Below are 16,302 nucleotides of genomic sequence, written 5' to 3' on the forward strand. Positions count from 1 at the left end.
GGGCGTTCTCTGCCCTTTCTTCTCTTTCTTTCTTCAGCAAGCTTGCTTGTCTGACTGCCCGTGGTTTAGAAGTATCCCCCCTGTGCACTGGCTGCACTGGTTTTTTGTTTGTTTGTCCATTCGTCGCTTGTTATACTACATCTTAATTATTCCCCTCACCTTTTTACTATCAATATATCAAAAAATCCCCCACCAATTTCCCCTCAACTCTGCCCCATTCAATACACGAGCTGTGCTCTGTGTAATGCTTGATTGCTTTTATTGCATCTTGTTCGGATACTTCTAAACCATTCAACCTCGTGACGGTTCATTTCGTTGTCGCCGGTCGACTTCTCGTGTTCCTGTCATATCAGCTCAGACGACTTGCTGGCCTTGTCCTTTATTCTTTCCAACAACAACATCTATCTAATATTCCTGGTTGCGTGTCAAGGACTGGATCCTGTCAAGCAAAGCCTCGTTGTTATACATTTGCACAGCCAACCAACCCAACCCAACACAAGGCTAGACGTGAATCGACTCTGGTAGTCTATTCCATCTCGGCCTTTTTATAACGACGACTCACTTCCCGCCATTGACACGATTATTTTAAACCATTACGCCTTCATTCTGCTGCATATAATCTAATTCTTAGTATAACCTGGTCAATCTCTCTCAACATGTCTGCTGTTCAGCTCAAGTTCTCACTGCGCACCTCCTCCAATGTCAAGACCGTCCATCTGGTCGGCTCCTGGGACAACTACTCCCGTCAGATCCCTCTTTCCCGGGATGATGTCAAGCCAGGCGCATGGACTGGAAAGTTCCGCTTCCAGACCTCCATGCTGAAGCTGGGTGGCCGCTACTGGTACTACGTATGTGACTCGCCCGCTGACTCGAATGGCCCGCAAGCTAACCCTGCCGCAGTACATCATGGATGGTTACCATGTCTCTCATGATCCCGCTGTTGAGTACACGGTCGAGCCCACCACCGGCCGCAAGTTGAACATCCTCGATGTTCCCGGTGGCAAGAAGTCTTCCCAGCCCGCCCCCAAGCACCACCGGGGCTCCACAGACTTCGTCAAGGGTCGTGCTCCTTCTCCGTCCAAGATCCACCACCCCAAGCCGTCCAAGCCCTATGCTTCCCGTCAAATCCGGGAGACGGACTTTGCTCCCACCATGGAAGACCTCACCATGCGGTTTGCCGACTCCCGTCTGTCGGACGAGTACTCGCTCTCCAACAGCCCGCCCAGCTCGGTTGGTTCATCCCTGTCGTCTCGCTCATCTGGCAGCACTTCCCCGTCGTCCCTGTCGTCCATGAGTGACCCACCCACCCCGATCTGCCACTGCGAGCGCTACGGAATTACTCGCAAGGGCGACCGGGTCAAGCTCGACTGTGGCGGCAGCCGATGCGGCTATGTTACCGAGTCGTCTGAGGCTAGCTGCTCCGAGTCCGACAGTGATGAGGAGTACCGCCGTGCCCGCAGCGGTGTCCGTCGTCAAGGCATTGTGGTGCGCAGGTAAATCATAACAACTTGTTGGTGCTTTTACCTTGCTTTGATCAATTTTGAACACCCCTCATGGGAGTCGCTTCCCGCGTCGAAAGACCGAACACGCCGTGCATTGGATGTCCCTCCTCTTTGCATCAGAGAGGATAGTCACTCCTTTGGCAGTAACCTGCCGCGCCAATTGAAGTCGCTTAAGCATAAATGCTACGAAAGCAGTTAGAAAAAAAAGAAAACCAATTAAAAAAAAGGAACCGGCCATCTGGATCATGGCAATCTGCCATGAAGGAGCCAGATGCGCTACGCGGAGGAGATGGGATAGTTGAAGATATGGGAAGGAATATGGAAAAAAAGACAAAGACCACTCTATACAAGGCACTGATGGTATAGCCAGGTGGATGAAGGATGAAATGAAATGAGCGACGTCGAGATCATGTTAGCTACGTTGTTCACATAGGAAACGAATGATGAGTGATGACTTGCCTATCCCTAGCCAGTAGCCGACACAAAACCACTATATTGCTTCCTAATAGCTATCCACTAGTAGTATGTAGTTAAAGTGAGATGCTCGGCAGCAATAGCCGGTAGAGAAATCCACCTCGTGGATGAAATCCGTCGGAAAGTCCAAGCTTTCCCCCGCAATCGGATATCCCGAGCACCGAGACCTACTTTAAAATCTGGGGCAGTCCTCCAGCTACATCTCTCCTCTGATACATCAATCTGAAATACCCCAATCTATATTTACGAACAATAAAGACCGCCACTATGCCACCACCCCCGCTCACCGTGCAGTACAAAGAAGCCAACGGCAGTAAAATCACCACCGACATCTACCTCCCACCGGCACCAACCACAACTACTACTGAAAATGATACGCCGAAGAAATATCCCGTTTGTACGTCTAATCCCTCCACTACACTATATATCACGTTACTAAAGAATTTCACAGTAATCAACATCCACGGCGGCGTCTTCATGCTCGGCCACTCGCGCATGGTCTCCATGCCCCAAGTCGACGACTGCCTCACCCGGAACTGGATCGTCGTGGTACCCAACCATCGCCTCTGTCCACAGGTGAACATGCTCGAGGGGCCCATCACTGATATCCGGGACCTGTTGGCGTGGATCTACGATGGGCAGTTAGATGCGTTCCTTGCCGGCGCAGGTGCAGATGCAGCGCTGTATCGGATCGATATGGATCGGGTTATGGCGTTTGGGACGTCATCGGGAGGTACATTAGCATTGTCATTGGTAAGTTCCCTCCTTCCCTTCTCCTACTATACGCACATCCAGAAATGCTAATAACCTATATCAGGGCTACTCCGTCCCCCGCCCCGTCGCCGCAATCCTCGACTTCTACGGCGCCGTGCACTTCACCCATCCCTTCTGGACCCAACCTCTCCCCGACGTCCAACGCACCCTGCCCCCACTCGACCCTGCATTCTTGCAGAAGATCTATGATGAATATCCCGTCCCTACGGATAGTTCTATCTCGTTGGAGGGCCAGACTGAGCTTGCTGGCGGTAGCAAGGCCAAGGGCCCGGATTTCTCTCGCCCGCGGGATGCCTTCGCTCTGACGCAGGTGGCTAATGGGACCGTTTTGCAGGCTTGTTATCCTGATCGGGATGTGAGGGAGATCGATCCGGTGGTGCATGTGGGCAAGGGGTTTCCGCCGACGTTTATTGTGCATGGGGATTGTGATACGAAGGTTAGTATTGAGGTCAGTCGGGAGCTGTGGAGGGTGTTGAGGGAGAATGGGGTCGAGTGTGGGATGGTGGAGGTGCCCGGGGAGGATCATACGTTTGCGATGGGAATGCAGGTTGGGGGGAGGACGTGGGAGTTGCAGAGGGAGGGGTTTGAGTTTTTGGAGAGGGTTATTTCACGATAGTTGATGGTTGGTGTTGATGGGTTTGTTGTAATTATTTATAGGGGTTTATATAGATTTTCGATAAGAGTAAGAATCGAGACCTGTTCTGTTTCAATTAAGCCTTTTAGCCGATTTGATATTTGTACAATTTCGGGGATTGTCCGAGTTTGTTGCAGAGTTTTGATAGTAGTTGGATTTCTACCAATGCACAGTACTTTCTTCATCAGCTAGGCTGCAACGTATGCATTATGTGATGACCGGTGTCCGCGGGATCCAGACACTCTAGGCTGATGCCAATCTTAGGCAAGCATTTTAAATCCTCTCGCTACTCGCTAGTATGGTTCTTCAGCTGGTTTCAGGATATAGATAGCAGTAAGAGCAGTCTAGTCATATTTTAGTCTAAGTCTAATTCTATACACGTGGTCGTCGGCCTCGAGTAAATTGATGTGGATAGTCATATCAAGTCCTAAGGAGCTTACAGTAAAAGCTTGATTGTAGACGGGGATAAATTCATCACTCCATTTGTCATGGCCTTATAACAGCTGCCTTTTCATTGGGAGTATTCCGAAATTTCCGACATTCCGAACATGACAAATCTTGGAATCATTGAAGAAGAAGTTTGATCACTTTCTTGACTGGGAAAGTCGAAGGGGGAATTGACTGGATGGTTGCCTGACGCGTCTGACTCAGGCCTCCACCAGAGGTGGATCTTTTGGTTAAGCCCTATTTTCCTAATCTGGTCAAGTCACGGGGATTACTATTTTGGGGCAACAAAGTCAACCAGTCAACCATCGCAACTGTGCTCGGGCCCCAAGCAACGAACAAGATGCCCACTTTTCCCCCCTCCATCGTCCGCGGTTGACTCGCTTCTCCTCCGTCCGGGCGTCTGTCCAGCTCATCCCAGTTTCAGCCCTACGGTGCCAGGGGCCAGTCCATCCTGGCTTTGAGTGGTTCATCCAAACCGGCCACTCCGTCCCCCGTTGCTTCTCAGCCTCAGCCTTCCTCCAATCCCCTCTTCCATCTCGGACAACTAACCACCTTCATCCACGCTATGCTGGGCTAATTTCCTGGCTAAGGAATTTCCCTCAAATCACCGGCCGGGTCCCGCTGCAGCCTTACGGCTCCCAAGGTCCTCCCCGGAGAACCGCACCGACACTGAACTCGCTCCAGCGGCCCACGGCACGGAGAAGCAATTTCCAATAGCAAATCCTCTATAGCGGACCCCCAGCTGGATTTGCTTCCCCTCCTCCCCTTCTCTGCTACAGCCTCTACACGAGGTCCAGCTCACCAATAATGTTCACCTGACTGCTCTTCTGCAGTCTGCATCCTCTGACTCCCATGCCTTTCAGGGGTCCCGGGGAGCCTTTAACGGCGCCCTTCTAGTGGGTAAACGGTGCCCGGCAACCCCTCAGAAAAGCAGGGAAAGCGTCGGAATCAGCTGTCATGGATGGGCGTGGCCTAGTTCTGCACTACTCGGCCTTCAGCCCGACAAGCGTCCCCCACTGATCGACTCCGGTTTGCCCTACGAGTATTGCGAAATCCGAAATAGACCAATCTGCTATGGGTTGACGTTTGCCCGGCAGGATGGGTCCTCCTCATTTCCCTCTTTTTTCCTATTCCCTCTTTTCTTTTTCCCCTCCATTCTCTCCTCTTCCTTGATTGTCTACATTTTTGCTTTCTCGGTGGCCCTTTTCCGTCTCGCTCTCGCTTTCTCTCTCTTCCTTTCTTTCCCCCCTTTCTCCTTTCTCCCTCTTTACTCTTCCCTTGTCGCTAGTCCTGTTCGTGATGGACCGAGTTCTTCCAGATTGTTCCCGAGCATAGAATTAAGGGTTCCTTTGGGTTTCTTTTATGGATGCCTTGCATCGACCGTCTGCAGTCGCATTCAGCATCAAGGCGCCTTAGAATGACAAGCTCGCCAGTTCTAGATCCTTGGTATTGTCGTCACTTGGAACTTGGTTTCTATCATGGTCCTGGGTCGCCTGAATGGTCGGTGTTTTTATAATTGATTCCATCCGCGATCCACTCCCCACCTCCATCGCACTCACCACATTACGCCTCGACCCTTCAGTCATTCCTTGACCACCACCCTCAGACCTGTCTCATTACCACGCGGGACGTTTGATCTTTTCAATTTGTGTCTTTTTTCTTTCTTTTTATCTACCACCAAGTCCAATCTCATCGGTCGATTACTACTACCATCACCACCTCATCATGTGTTATCTACTGGTGGAGCGATTTTCGGTGTGCAGATGTCTTTACTTTCAGCACGCGGTAGACCCGTGTGAAGCATACGGCCAGCGTGGCCATGTGGTGCAGGAAAAAATCGTCCTGGTCGGCTACACCTGTTCCCGACACTCATTGAGATGCAACGGAAACAACGCTCGAGACCCAACCCTGCCGGATTCAGGATACTCCAGCATCAAGGGTTAAACCCATCCACTCTGGGATAGCAAGAGGCAGCAGTCGCGGGACGTCTGCCTCAACCGTCGTTCGATTTTCATTCCTGTTTGATGCATGCTCAGTTCGATTCGATTTTGGCCTGGCCGGTTCGCCAAAACTCTTGCTAGATATATGCTTTTGTTATTGTCAACGCTGTGGGGCTGCGCTCTCGTCACCGTTTTCTTTATAATGCTGTGTGTGTGCGCGTGTTCAGTCAGCCTATTCTGCATAGCGTTGCGTTGTGTTGCGTCGCAGAATCCCCAGTCACGATGAGACGAGAAACGTGCGACGATCGACTGGGTGGAGAGTTTTATCTTGTTAAACTATGGTAATAGAGGAGGATTTGATTGAGAAAAATGGGGGCCGTATCCGGGATACGCCAGTTGGGGGATACCAACATCTATCTATGCATTATCTAGCTGGCCTACCTACATTCGTTATCATTAATCATCTACTTTTTACAGTCATATGGCTATGTACTTGTGCATGAAATATGATCTACCAATAGGAAGATTCTCCCGTTAGACGAGGGTTAAAGTTAAGCCATGCTGAATGACTTGTCCATTCGCACTGCAGATCCTAAGAAGAATCAAAATTGCGGTGACCAAGCGGATAGCTTAATTTTCACGTAGCCTACAAACTCTCCACAGTCTATTTATTCAAAGGCCCATAAACAACACGTAAATAGGAGGCTCAATAGTCCCTACAGGTACCTACCTACTACGACTCATCACCTGTATCCACAGCGGTAAACAACCAACAAAACACTTTCCAAAAACAGCATGATTGCCAAAACCATATTAGATCTCGCCTACCAGCATTCAAACGCCCTCACCTAGGCCCTAATTTAATTGATAATGATCGTGCATGAATATGCTTGAAGACATGAATGCAATTTAAGTCGAGTAGTAACTGAACACCAGGGATCTTTCATCTTTTCTATAGAAATACTACGTAGGTACTGAGTTAAGCAATGACCTCTCTACTTACGAATCAGAATAATCTATATGTAGTTTTAGTTTCTCTATAAGCATAGATTGGAATTGAAAAGTATGCAATAGATGCATGCATGCATGCATGTGTGTTATCGATGCAAGCAAGTGGTAAGTAAGTAATGAAGTGGATGTGTTTGCATTATAGGTGTGCGATGCATGCATTTATTGCACCGTCGGTGAGGAATAGAAGAAAGAATGTATAACTTTTAGTAGGATAATCATGGATGGCTTCGTATGCTGATTTATGGGTTGTATCTATTGCTTTTACTTTTCTTGGTAATCATTAGTATTAGCTGTTGTGCAGGATGCTTTTCTCTCCTACTGCTTTGTTGTGTGTACAGTGTAGCTAGCTGTGTTATACTATTGTACTACTACTTTGAACTAAATCGAGATCGGACGAGGAAGGCAAGGGAGAGAAATCTCAAGCTCTAATTGGTCATGGACAGAGCAACCAAACAACCACTGGAATGAGAAAAAGGGTTAAAGGGTTACACACTCATGCATGCTGCAAGCAAAAGGAACATAGTAGTATAGAATACAATAATACAGCACAACTACTCCGTTCCACTCCGCTCCACTCCACTCCACACAACTACATCCGATGTATTAAAATTTGACTTTTGCTTCTTGGCTTAATTCCTCTTCTTCATCATCATCAACAAAAGAAAATCTAAATCGTTCCAAGAGCCCCATGGCTCAATCCCTTCGCTAGACCAACACGGAGAATACGGAGGATATCCTCGCCCGTTGCGTCCTCTGGTAGACCGGCACGCCAGTCCCAGCCGCGTTCGGTGGAGGTAGTGGGGGAGTCAGCGTCTGCGCGAGGGACGAGAACGCCGGAGCTGCCGACGGAACCGGAGCCGGAGCGAGTACGGGCGGATTCGATGATGTCGTTGCCGATGAGGGAGAAGGTGCTTGATGCTGTGAGGGATGAGACGGACTTCTTGAGCATGGCGCGAGGGGAGGGAGGGAGGACAGAGGAGTCGGAGGTGTGGGCGCGCTTGCTGGAGTGGTATTGGATGAGCGTGGAGCGGAAGCATTCCTCGCATTGGGCGTAGACGCGCGGAGTCACGGTCTGGAGGTCCTCGATGGCGGAGAGGATGGTGAATTGTTGGGAGACGGAGAGAAGGGGAGTGGATTCTGCCGAGTGGATGGTTAGGATAGTATTCTTAGGAAGGGTACTAAGATAGGGATCTTACGGCCAATAAAGGGCAGGGCTTCGCCAAGCAATGTCAACAGTCCATCGACTTGGACGACAGCATCACGATCGGGATCGTACAGACCACCGTAGATGCTGTCCGCCGCACTGCCAATGACCGCCACCAAAGCCTGGGCCGCTGCTCGCCGTCTGGCTAGAGGCTTGAACCGAGGTCGCTGTCCTTCCTTAAGATTGATCGCCTCGTCGCGAATCTCGTAGAAGCGACGCAGAGTCGCATATCCACTGAAATAATACTGGAGAATAGTTGCAGCCTCTTCATCCGTGTGCGCAATCGCCCCCAAGCCAAACTTGGGGTTCTTGATCAAAGCTTCAAGCTGCTCGTCCAGGTCGGCGGATTCGGGGAAGGCGCGGGACTGAACAAGACTGTATGAGATGAGCAGGTCAACGATGGACTTGACCTTGCGTCGGTCATGTGCGCGAGCATAGCACAGAAGGGCAAGCCCATATTCCTGAGAGTTTGCGACGATATTATCACCATAGCGCTGAGCAGGTTAGCTGACGTTCATATAGTACTAGTAGATGACGACCTACCTCAGCGACCTTCCTTCCGTGTTGATCCAAATCCATTTCGCAGCACAGCTGCACCACTCTATCCACCTGGTCAACGCTAGTCAGTGGTATCTTTTCGAGCAGGTCGGCAACGCTCGTCTCCAGTTTCTCGCGGTCATCCAAGCGACTGAGGATCTCGATGGCCATCTCCCATCCTTGTCGCACGCCCGTTTCGCACTCCAAGGTGGTCCTCTCAGACAAGCTAGACGCATACTCGCTAATCACATCGTTCTTGTGAACACGTCGCGTAGGTGCATCGCCAGCCTGTCCATAGGAAAGAACCATCAGGTCATTTTTGCTAAGGCCTGGCATAGATTTAGGACCAGCCCCAGCCTCTAGCCAGCCGCCGATAGACGCGAATTCAACCACGGCAGCCGCTACGCACAGCGACCAAGTCTGAAGCAATTCTAGGACACCATCCACGTTGCCTTCAAATACGGAAGCAAGTCCGACTTCAAGACTGCTCATCGAGTTGACGCGGAAACCAGCGTCAGCGGGCTCGGCGCTGGTTGCATGACCGAAGGCCAGGTCAAGCCGGCGAAGGTAGGCGTTCCGTATACTGCTGGGGGAGGTGTTGGGTCTGGACAATCTCGAAAACAAGTCGGCGCTGGAACCCTCCTCATCATCCTCTCCATCCCACCACACGGTCATCGCAATCGTGGCCTCAATCCAGTCCTCTGCGTGGTCCATGACTACGCTCGTATCGCCGAGGATAATGCGGTACATGGACCGAAGGTTCTGGTAGATGGCCCACGGGACTTTGCTCTCGGCCATGCGTGCGTTCTGAGCGAAAGAGAACATCGGGGCAGCAGCCGTGGGCTTCAATCCAAAGTTGACTGCCTGGAAGCGGTTCTCCGCGGCTGGAGGCTCGGGAGACGCCTGTTCACTGCCTTCGGCGAACTCCTCCAAATCTGTCACGGCGGCAATAACACGTTTTCTATACGTAGCCCACTCGGGGCCTCTAATGTCCCAATCCCCGTGCTGCACGCTGGGACATGAGTCAAGGACCTGGAGGGCCCTATTAACGCACCTCTGAATGTTCTGCAGCTGTGCGCCACGATAGCCTGACTGCGGCAATCCATCCTCCAAGGCGGACCGTGCATAGTTAAAATCAGCCGACCGCAAAAGGTCCGCAGCCTCAGAGAGATGGCCACGCAAAACAGCAGCATTGATCAGTTCCCAAAAGTTTGGAGAAGCCGTAGGATTGGGATCAATCTCTTTCAATGCTTGCAGCTCATCGGTAAGAGGCATATGGTTCTCATCAAGCCAGTCAAGAAGGAGCTTGGGTATGGGCGTAGGGGTATTCGTCCGAGCGGGGGCCAGTAATAAATTGCGCGCTGGAAATCCCAGGGGGCTTAGAAGGCTGGGCTTGGGTGCCAACTGAGGAGGGTGGTGGAGCCGCAGCAGCAGGGATGCCAGGAAGCTTGCTTTCGCAATGTTCGAAGCATTGTCGCCAGGACCGATGCCGGTACCCGGATTCTGTCCAGCGCTATCCTGATTTGCGATTGCCTGCCACGTGTCCACGAGTCTGTCGCAGGAGTCCGACAGAGCAACCTCAAAATCAGTGTTGTTGTAGTCAGACTTCTTCACTTCATCGTGCATGCGGCAAACTTCATCCTCAGTATGCATGATAAACTCGCTTGGCTCTTCCACGGCAGCCACGCGCGAGCGCGAAGCGAAGTTGCGCACAATCGACGGCATCGCTGAGTCCTTCTTAGGCGACAGCTTGCCTTTCCGTATAGGTGACTGGTTTGCCCACTTTTCGTCGAGCTTTGGGCGTTTTGCTTGCGTGGTGGAATTTGAGTAGATCGACTTTCGTTGGCCGAGCGCGGCGGACGGCGCAGAGATAGAATCGCCAAGCTGGGAGTCCAGGAAGCTGAAACGAGACCCTGTGGCCTTTTCTGTAGTTCCCAAGTCCATAGCGTTGTCGGTCTGTTCAGCTTGCTCCTCCGGCAGGTCTTCCTCTTCACCCTCCGCATCTTGGTCGGTGGCATCATCGTCCATCCGTGAATCCGCGAAGCCGTTGGAATTTCCAAAGCTAGTCGACTCGGCAAACCGGCTGCCGTTTGTAATACTGAACAGCGATTGCGATTTCGCAAAGGACTTGGTTTGAGTGGTCTTCTTGCCTCGGGGGAGGGCAAAGTCGGTGGAAGCGATGGAGGAGCCGAAGATACTATCGTTGGGATTGATGTTCCCGGATTTGGTGAAGAGAGAGCCAGAGCTCATTTGGGAGCTGCCGAACATGCTGCTGGAGTGAGGATGGCCTTGCGGAGTGAAGGAATTGGATGCGGAGGGCGGAGCGCCTGCCGGCGTTTCTGACAGATTACTGAATACACTGCGGGAATGGCCGGGGGTTGACGGCGGACTTGACTCAAACGAGGTTTTGAAAGACATGCTGCGACAAGCTATATCAATTGGTAAGAAGCTCGGAGGTGAAAGAGGGAAGATGAACGCGAAGAGCGAGGAAGCATAGAGCTGCACCTCAATTCGGGGCGGATAGACAGCGTAAGAGGAAGGGAATAAAGATGCGCAATCAATTTAGTGAGGTCGGGTCATCGAACAAGAGCTGAGGAATCGCCAGGCAGCCGGGCAGAGCGAGAAAGAAGCAACACGCCCGTCCGAAGCTGCTGTATTTCTGGAATCTGGGATTCTACTCTTTCGCCGGCCAACAATTAATTCTCCCGAAGTTCGAGACGCGCGCCGGGCGGTGAGAAACCAAGTCAGGTGATAACACATATACTCACGTGATTAGCATAAGTCAGATGATGTCACATGAGATCGAAGCCTGAGTCATCAACGCTACGCCCGATCGGGCCCGTCGTATCCGCTAAGTCATAAACAGTGATGATTGGCTGAGGTTATCCATGGATCAAGTGCCCGAAGGGATCAGAAAAGGAGAAAGCAGAATGGCTGTGATGCACAGCCTGATGATCGTCAAAGGGTCTCGTATCGGCATGAGCCGCAGCAGAGCGCCTTGTCCGACACAAGGCTCGGATGCAAGATATAAGAACCATGGAATGGCGTCGTTTCCATAAATCTGGGATTCAGTTCTCAGAGCCACCGTCTAACAGATTACTACTCTCCTGCTACACAAATGGCTACTTACGAACCTTCTCTGGTCCCCAATGACCCAACCTTGGTCGGTTCTCAGCTCTCCGACTATGAGGGATCTGTGGACGAGAAGCTTCCAAGCGAGCAAAGCGCTTCGCACGTCTATCAGATCCATAACACGCTGTTCCGAAACCATTACAATGTGTCTACCGCCCAAGGGAAGCAGCTCTACCGGGTGGAGAACTCCTCCTGCAGGCCCAAGAAGCCAGACCTTACCTTCCATGCAGGGTCCGACGAGAACGGCCCGACCGTGGCAGTCTGCAAATTCCTACATTTTTCAAGACATCTCAAGGTCGGTCTGGGCGATCCCAACGATATCAATGGTATTACATACGAGGATCTGCTGGCGCAAGACCACCGACACGCCAAGTATCGTTGGCAGATGACGATGCAAACTGCCCGGGGCCCCGAACGGCACTCATTCCTCTGCACCCGGACACACTCGGTTGGGGTCAAAGAGGACCGCAAGACGAACAGCTTGAGCAATCGCAACTTCAAACTCGTTGATGAGCAGACCGGCAAAGTTGTGGGTGTATTTACCAATGCTGTCTGGAAGAACAGGGAGACAGGCAGGCTTCTGATGTTTGTGGATTATGGGCAGGAATTCGACCTTATGGCACTAGTCACAGTGCTAGCCTTGTACGAGAAAGCCCGGCGACGCAGGGACTCTGCTGCTGCCAGTGGTAGTTAAGAGGAGAAAAGATTCTTTGACATGGTTGTTTTGCGGTTCCTTTATGCGATACGAGATACCAAATTGACTTTTCTGAATTTTGGTTTATATTCTCTCATAATATCAATAAGCACAAAGTTTTGGTGCTGAGGACCCTGTTGATGACGTAAGACGAGCTTGGCTCCAAAGAACGATTGAAATACTTCAGCCTTGACATTTCTGTCTTCTCCCCGCCATAAACTTCAAGATAGCGGGTCTAAGCGACGGCTTCATGCGAAAGTATTAACCGTGGGTCCCAACTCCCCCGACTCTAGAATGGCCAGCAGTAGCTCCTGCACCACGTTCAATGGCACTTAGAAGACCCCATCGCAAATCGCGCCACGGCTGCTTGCAATGCAAGCGAAGGCGGGTGAAGGTACTCTCTTATTTCCGCAATCTTGTGGAATGCTCCCTTTGTCTCGTCTTCCTTACTGACGATCCCAGTGTGATGAATTACGACCCTCTTGTTCAAATTGCTCAAAACGTCTGGCAACCTGCGAGTATGACTCTAGCGCATCACTGCTATGGACAAATGAAGAACCCCCTTCTCGCATACGGCCCAAGAAGTCCAGCCCAGCAGGGGTTTCCCAGTCTGACTCTCCTGGGACTACGACTGCCAACTCCCTTAGCATCCTGGGAAGATGGGGTGATGCATTTGCCGCCTCGCAAGCAGTCCCCAGCTTGAACATCACAGATCTGGAGCTGATGATGCAATGGTGCAACTCAACGCACAAAAGCCTGTCTCGGGGCGAACACACGGACCACATCTGGCGCTTTCGCGCTTCAGAGGAAGCAATTACGCATCCTTTCCTAATGCACGGGCTACTCGCGCTATCCTCCCTGCATATTGCACGAACAAAGCATGATACCCAGCAGCGTCCGATTTATCTCAGCACTGCCGTTGCACATCAGGCTCAAGCACTGGCCCTATTCCGCGAGAGGCTAAGCGATATCAACTCGTCTAATGCAAGGGCTATGTTTGCATTTGCCGGTATTGTGGTCTGTTATACCTTTGGCTTACCTCACGCACCCGAGTCTAGTGATCCATGGGCAAACGTGGATGACCTACTTCAGATATTCACGCTCGCGCGCGGGGTTCAACAGATCCTGAAGCAAGCTACTTCGATCATAAAGAACGATGAATGGAGCATAATTTTCAAGGTGGAAGACTTAAATGAGGACTACTTGAGAGACGCACAGTCAAGCTTGGAGCGGTTGTATGAGGTGAACCACGCTTGCGGGGCTCAAGATGACACCCATGACACAGCTGCTTACGAAAATGCACTTGACCGTCTGGCAGAAATGCTGGCTGAGACGCGCACTGGTATTTCCTCTGTGTCGACTTCCAGCCGATGGGCAATCAGACAATTTCCTGAATTCATGGAACTCTTGCGGGAGCGCAAACCGCTAGCTTTGGTTATTCTAGCATACCACTGCGTTGTATTCCATCATCTGAGGGATGCATGGTACATGGGCGATCGAGGAAGCAGAGTGGCCCGAGCATTATGGGACATTTTGGACGATGAATGGAGGCCGCTGATTGAGAGTCATATGCTGGAAATATTCGGGGAGACACACCCGACTAATACGCCTGATACAACTGGAATAGGACAGCAGGAGATTGATCGATGATCATTGCATTCAATAGCTGGACATTTACAGGCCACGACATCTCCACCTATAAAGAGACATACTCCTCTGCTTTCCGCCCCCCCTTTTCAGTCTTGATGCTCCGCTCCCCCGCCCGAGGAGCCATTCTACTTTGCTTGGAAGGATGGCTGCGAAAACGATTAATACGGACAACGTCAGCAGTCCGTCTAGCACATCACAAAACACCATCCAAGCGCAGAACGCACTCACCTGACGCTTGCATCGAGGAGCCGAGCACATCTCCTGCAACGAATATCTTGATCATCCAGCCAACCCGGATGATTGTCACCCATCCCCCTCCTTAACGAGGCTATAATCCGACCCAGCTCTTTGTATATGCTTGCAGCGAAGAGAGCCGGCACGGCCAGCAGCAGGGGTGCTCTTCACGATGTACGGACCGATAGTCCAAAGGGGGGTCTGAGATGCCGACATCGCGCGGCCAATGTATCCTATTGCCTCGACTGATTGGTCAGCTAGTGCAAGTCCAACGTTGAAGGATTGACATACAGTATCCTTCGATAACGAAAGGGACAGGGAATCACGTCCGTGTTCGGAGCAGACGATAAGTATGAATGAGGGTGCCCAGCATAAAGAGAGCCGCGAATACAATCGCTGCAGGCTTTGATGGGTTGTACTGATAAGCCACCCAGCCGCTATGCAAGTCGGAAGACATCTTGTTGGATGGTAGGGGTAAGACTATCGCAGAGTAATCTGACTGAGAAGCATATGCTCAACGGACATAATGAATCATTATCTGAAAATAAGCCTCCAATTTATATAAAGCGACTCGCGTTTCATCGCCACTTGTATAGAAATTTTCTATCTGAAGCTTCACGATCTGCAGCCTCGTATATCTCGTACCTATTTCCCGATTGGGGAGATGCCCTCATCCTACGGCGGAATCAGACCGAGCATGTCAGAAGTAAAGACTAAGTAAGTACATTTTTGAATCCATTGATAAGGACTGGCCGATAAAAACTTCTCCCTTGAACAAGACTTTCATCCATAAGCACTACAGTAGTCTACATAAAAATCCACTCCTCTACAACCCCATCACCACACCCACCCTATACAAACTCCCCAAATCTATACTCATAGTAAACTACAACCGACTCCCCCTCTCCTCCCCATTAACCAACACATACCTAAACCTCGCCCTCCCTGCCTCCATATCCCTCAACGCCTCATTAACCTCTTCCATCCTCCTCGTCTCCACCCACGGCCTAACCCCCTTCTCCGCCGCAACCTCCAACATACACCTAATATCCTCACGACTCCCAATATTCGACCCCGTCACATTAACCCCCTTCCCAATCAACTCAAACGCCCTCATCCTGGGCAACGGCTTCTCCGGCGCACCCACCAACACGAAAGTCCCGCCCGCCTTCAACAACCTCAAATACTTCCCAAGGGGCATATCATCCCCATCCACCGTACAAAGAATCAAATCCACCGATCGACTCCACTTCTTCTCCCATCCCTTTTCCTCCCCCGTCGCAATAAACTCATCAGCCCCTAACCCCTTCACCGCATCCTCTCGCTTCCCATTACTCCTGGATATCCCAATAACCCGCTCACACCCCAACGCCTTCGCAAACATAATCCCCAAATGCCCCAGTCCGCCGATCCCCACCACCGCTACCGTCTTCCCCTTCCCACTATCCGCCCCATCACCAAGATACTTCCTCAACGGCGCAAACACCGTCGTCCCCGCACACAGCAACGGCGCCGCAACCTCACTCTCTAATCTCTCCGGAATCCGGAACGCGAATGCCGCGGGCCCGCGCCATTTCCGCGCGAAGCCCCCGTACGCTATCACGTCGCTTCGCTTTCCGGTCTCGTTGTCCCAGTATCGGCTGTTATATGTGCCCGTGATGCGTGGACAGTAGTTCTCCTTCCCCGCGACGCATTCCTCGCATGAGGGCTGTAGGCACGAGTGGGTTTGGGCACCGATGCCGACTCGGTCGCCGATGCGTAGTGGTGTCGTGTTGGGGTAGGTGGGGATGGATGAGCCGATGCGTGTCACGATGCCGATGATCTCGTGGCCCACGATGCAGGGGTAGGTCGTTGTGTTGGGACCCCAGCCTGAGCGGAGTGTGTGGAGGTCGGTGCCGCAGATGCCGCAGTGGGTTATGTTGATTTCGATGTCTGTGGGAGTGAAGGGTTTCGGGGTGTAGGGGGCGTAGGTTAGAGGTGTGGTGGGGGAATTGGAGAGGTAGCCGTGGAAGTGCTCCGGGGGTGAGGGTGGTGACATTGTGGTGTGTGGGTTGGGTTGGACTGTGTGG

The 16,302-nt window shown here is 51.6% G+C and overlaps 6 protein-coding genes across 6 annotated transcripts; 4 read left to right on the forward strand and 2 right to left on the reverse strand.

Moving 5' to 3' along the window:
- Positions 1 to 656: 656 nt before the first annotated feature.
- On the forward strand, positions 657 to 1,497 carry esdC (GTP-binding protein EsdC; the record flags this gene model as incomplete). The annotated part of the gene is made up of 2 exons (XM_035498811.1): positions 657 to 848; positions 901 to 1,497. The coding sequence occupies 2 exons, from the start codon at positions 657 to 659 to the stop codon at positions 1,495 to 1,497; spliced, it is 789 nt and encodes a 262-aa protein (XP_035354704.1).
- Positions 1,498 to 2,243: 746 nt separating this feature from the next.
- On the forward strand, positions 2,244 to 3,366 carry AtWU_03700 (uncharacterized protein; the record flags this gene model as incomplete). Its single annotated transcript, XM_035498812.1, has 3 exons — positions 2,244 to 2,373; positions 2,428 to 2,729; positions 2,794 to 3,366. The coding sequence occupies 3 exons, from the start codon at positions 2,244 to 2,246 to the stop codon at positions 3,364 to 3,366; spliced, it is 1,005 nt and encodes a 334-aa protein (XP_035354705.1).
- Positions 3,367 to 7,449: 4,083 nt separating this feature from the next.
- AtWU_03701 (putative nuclear pore complex subunit Nup85) lies at positions 7,450 to 10,941 on the reverse strand (the record flags this gene model as incomplete). Its single annotated transcript, XM_035498813.1, has 3 exons — positions 7,450 to 7,919; positions 7,979 to 8,480; positions 8,530 to 10,941. 3 exons carry the CDS (start codon positions 10,939 to 10,941, stop codon positions 7,450 to 7,452), a joined length of 3,384 nt encoding a protein of 1,127 aa, XP_035354706.1.
- Positions 10,942 to 11,641: 700 nt separating this feature from the next.
- Positions 11,642 to 12,349, forward strand: AtWU_03702 (uncharacterized protein; the record flags this gene model as incomplete). The annotated part of the gene is made up of 1 exon (XM_035498814.1): positions 11,642 to 12,349. The coding sequence occupies one exon, from the start codon at positions 11,642 to 11,644 to the stop codon at positions 12,347 to 12,349; it is 708 nt and encodes a 235-aa protein (XP_035354707.1).
- Positions 12,350 to 12,674: 325 nt separating this feature from the next.
- AtWU_03703 (uncharacterized protein) lies at positions 12,675 to 13,999 on the forward strand (the record flags this gene model as incomplete). The annotated part of the gene is made up of 2 exons (XM_035498815.1): positions 12,675 to 12,743; positions 12,812 to 13,999. 2 exons carry the CDS (start codon positions 12,675 to 12,677, stop codon positions 13,997 to 13,999), a joined length of 1,257 nt encoding a protein of 418 aa, XP_035354708.1.
- Positions 14,000 to 15,119: 1,120 nt separating this feature from the next.
- Positions 15,120 to 16,271, reverse strand: AtWU_03704 (NAD(P)-dependent alcohol dehydrogenase; the record flags this gene model as incomplete). The annotated part of the gene is made up of 1 exon (XM_035498816.1): positions 15,120 to 16,271. The coding sequence occupies one exon, from the start codon at positions 16,269 to 16,271 to the stop codon at positions 15,120 to 15,122; it is 1,152 nt and encodes a 383-aa protein (XP_035354709.1).
- Positions 16,272 to 16,302: the final 31 nt, after the last annotated feature.

Source organism: Aspergillus tubingensis (assembly GCF_013340325.1).
Source record: "Aspergillus tubingensis WU-2223L DNA, scaffold_5, whole genome shotgun sequence".
NCBI lineage: Eukaryota > Fungi > Ascomycota > Eurotiomycetes > Eurotiales > Aspergillaceae > Aspergillus > Aspergillus tubingensis.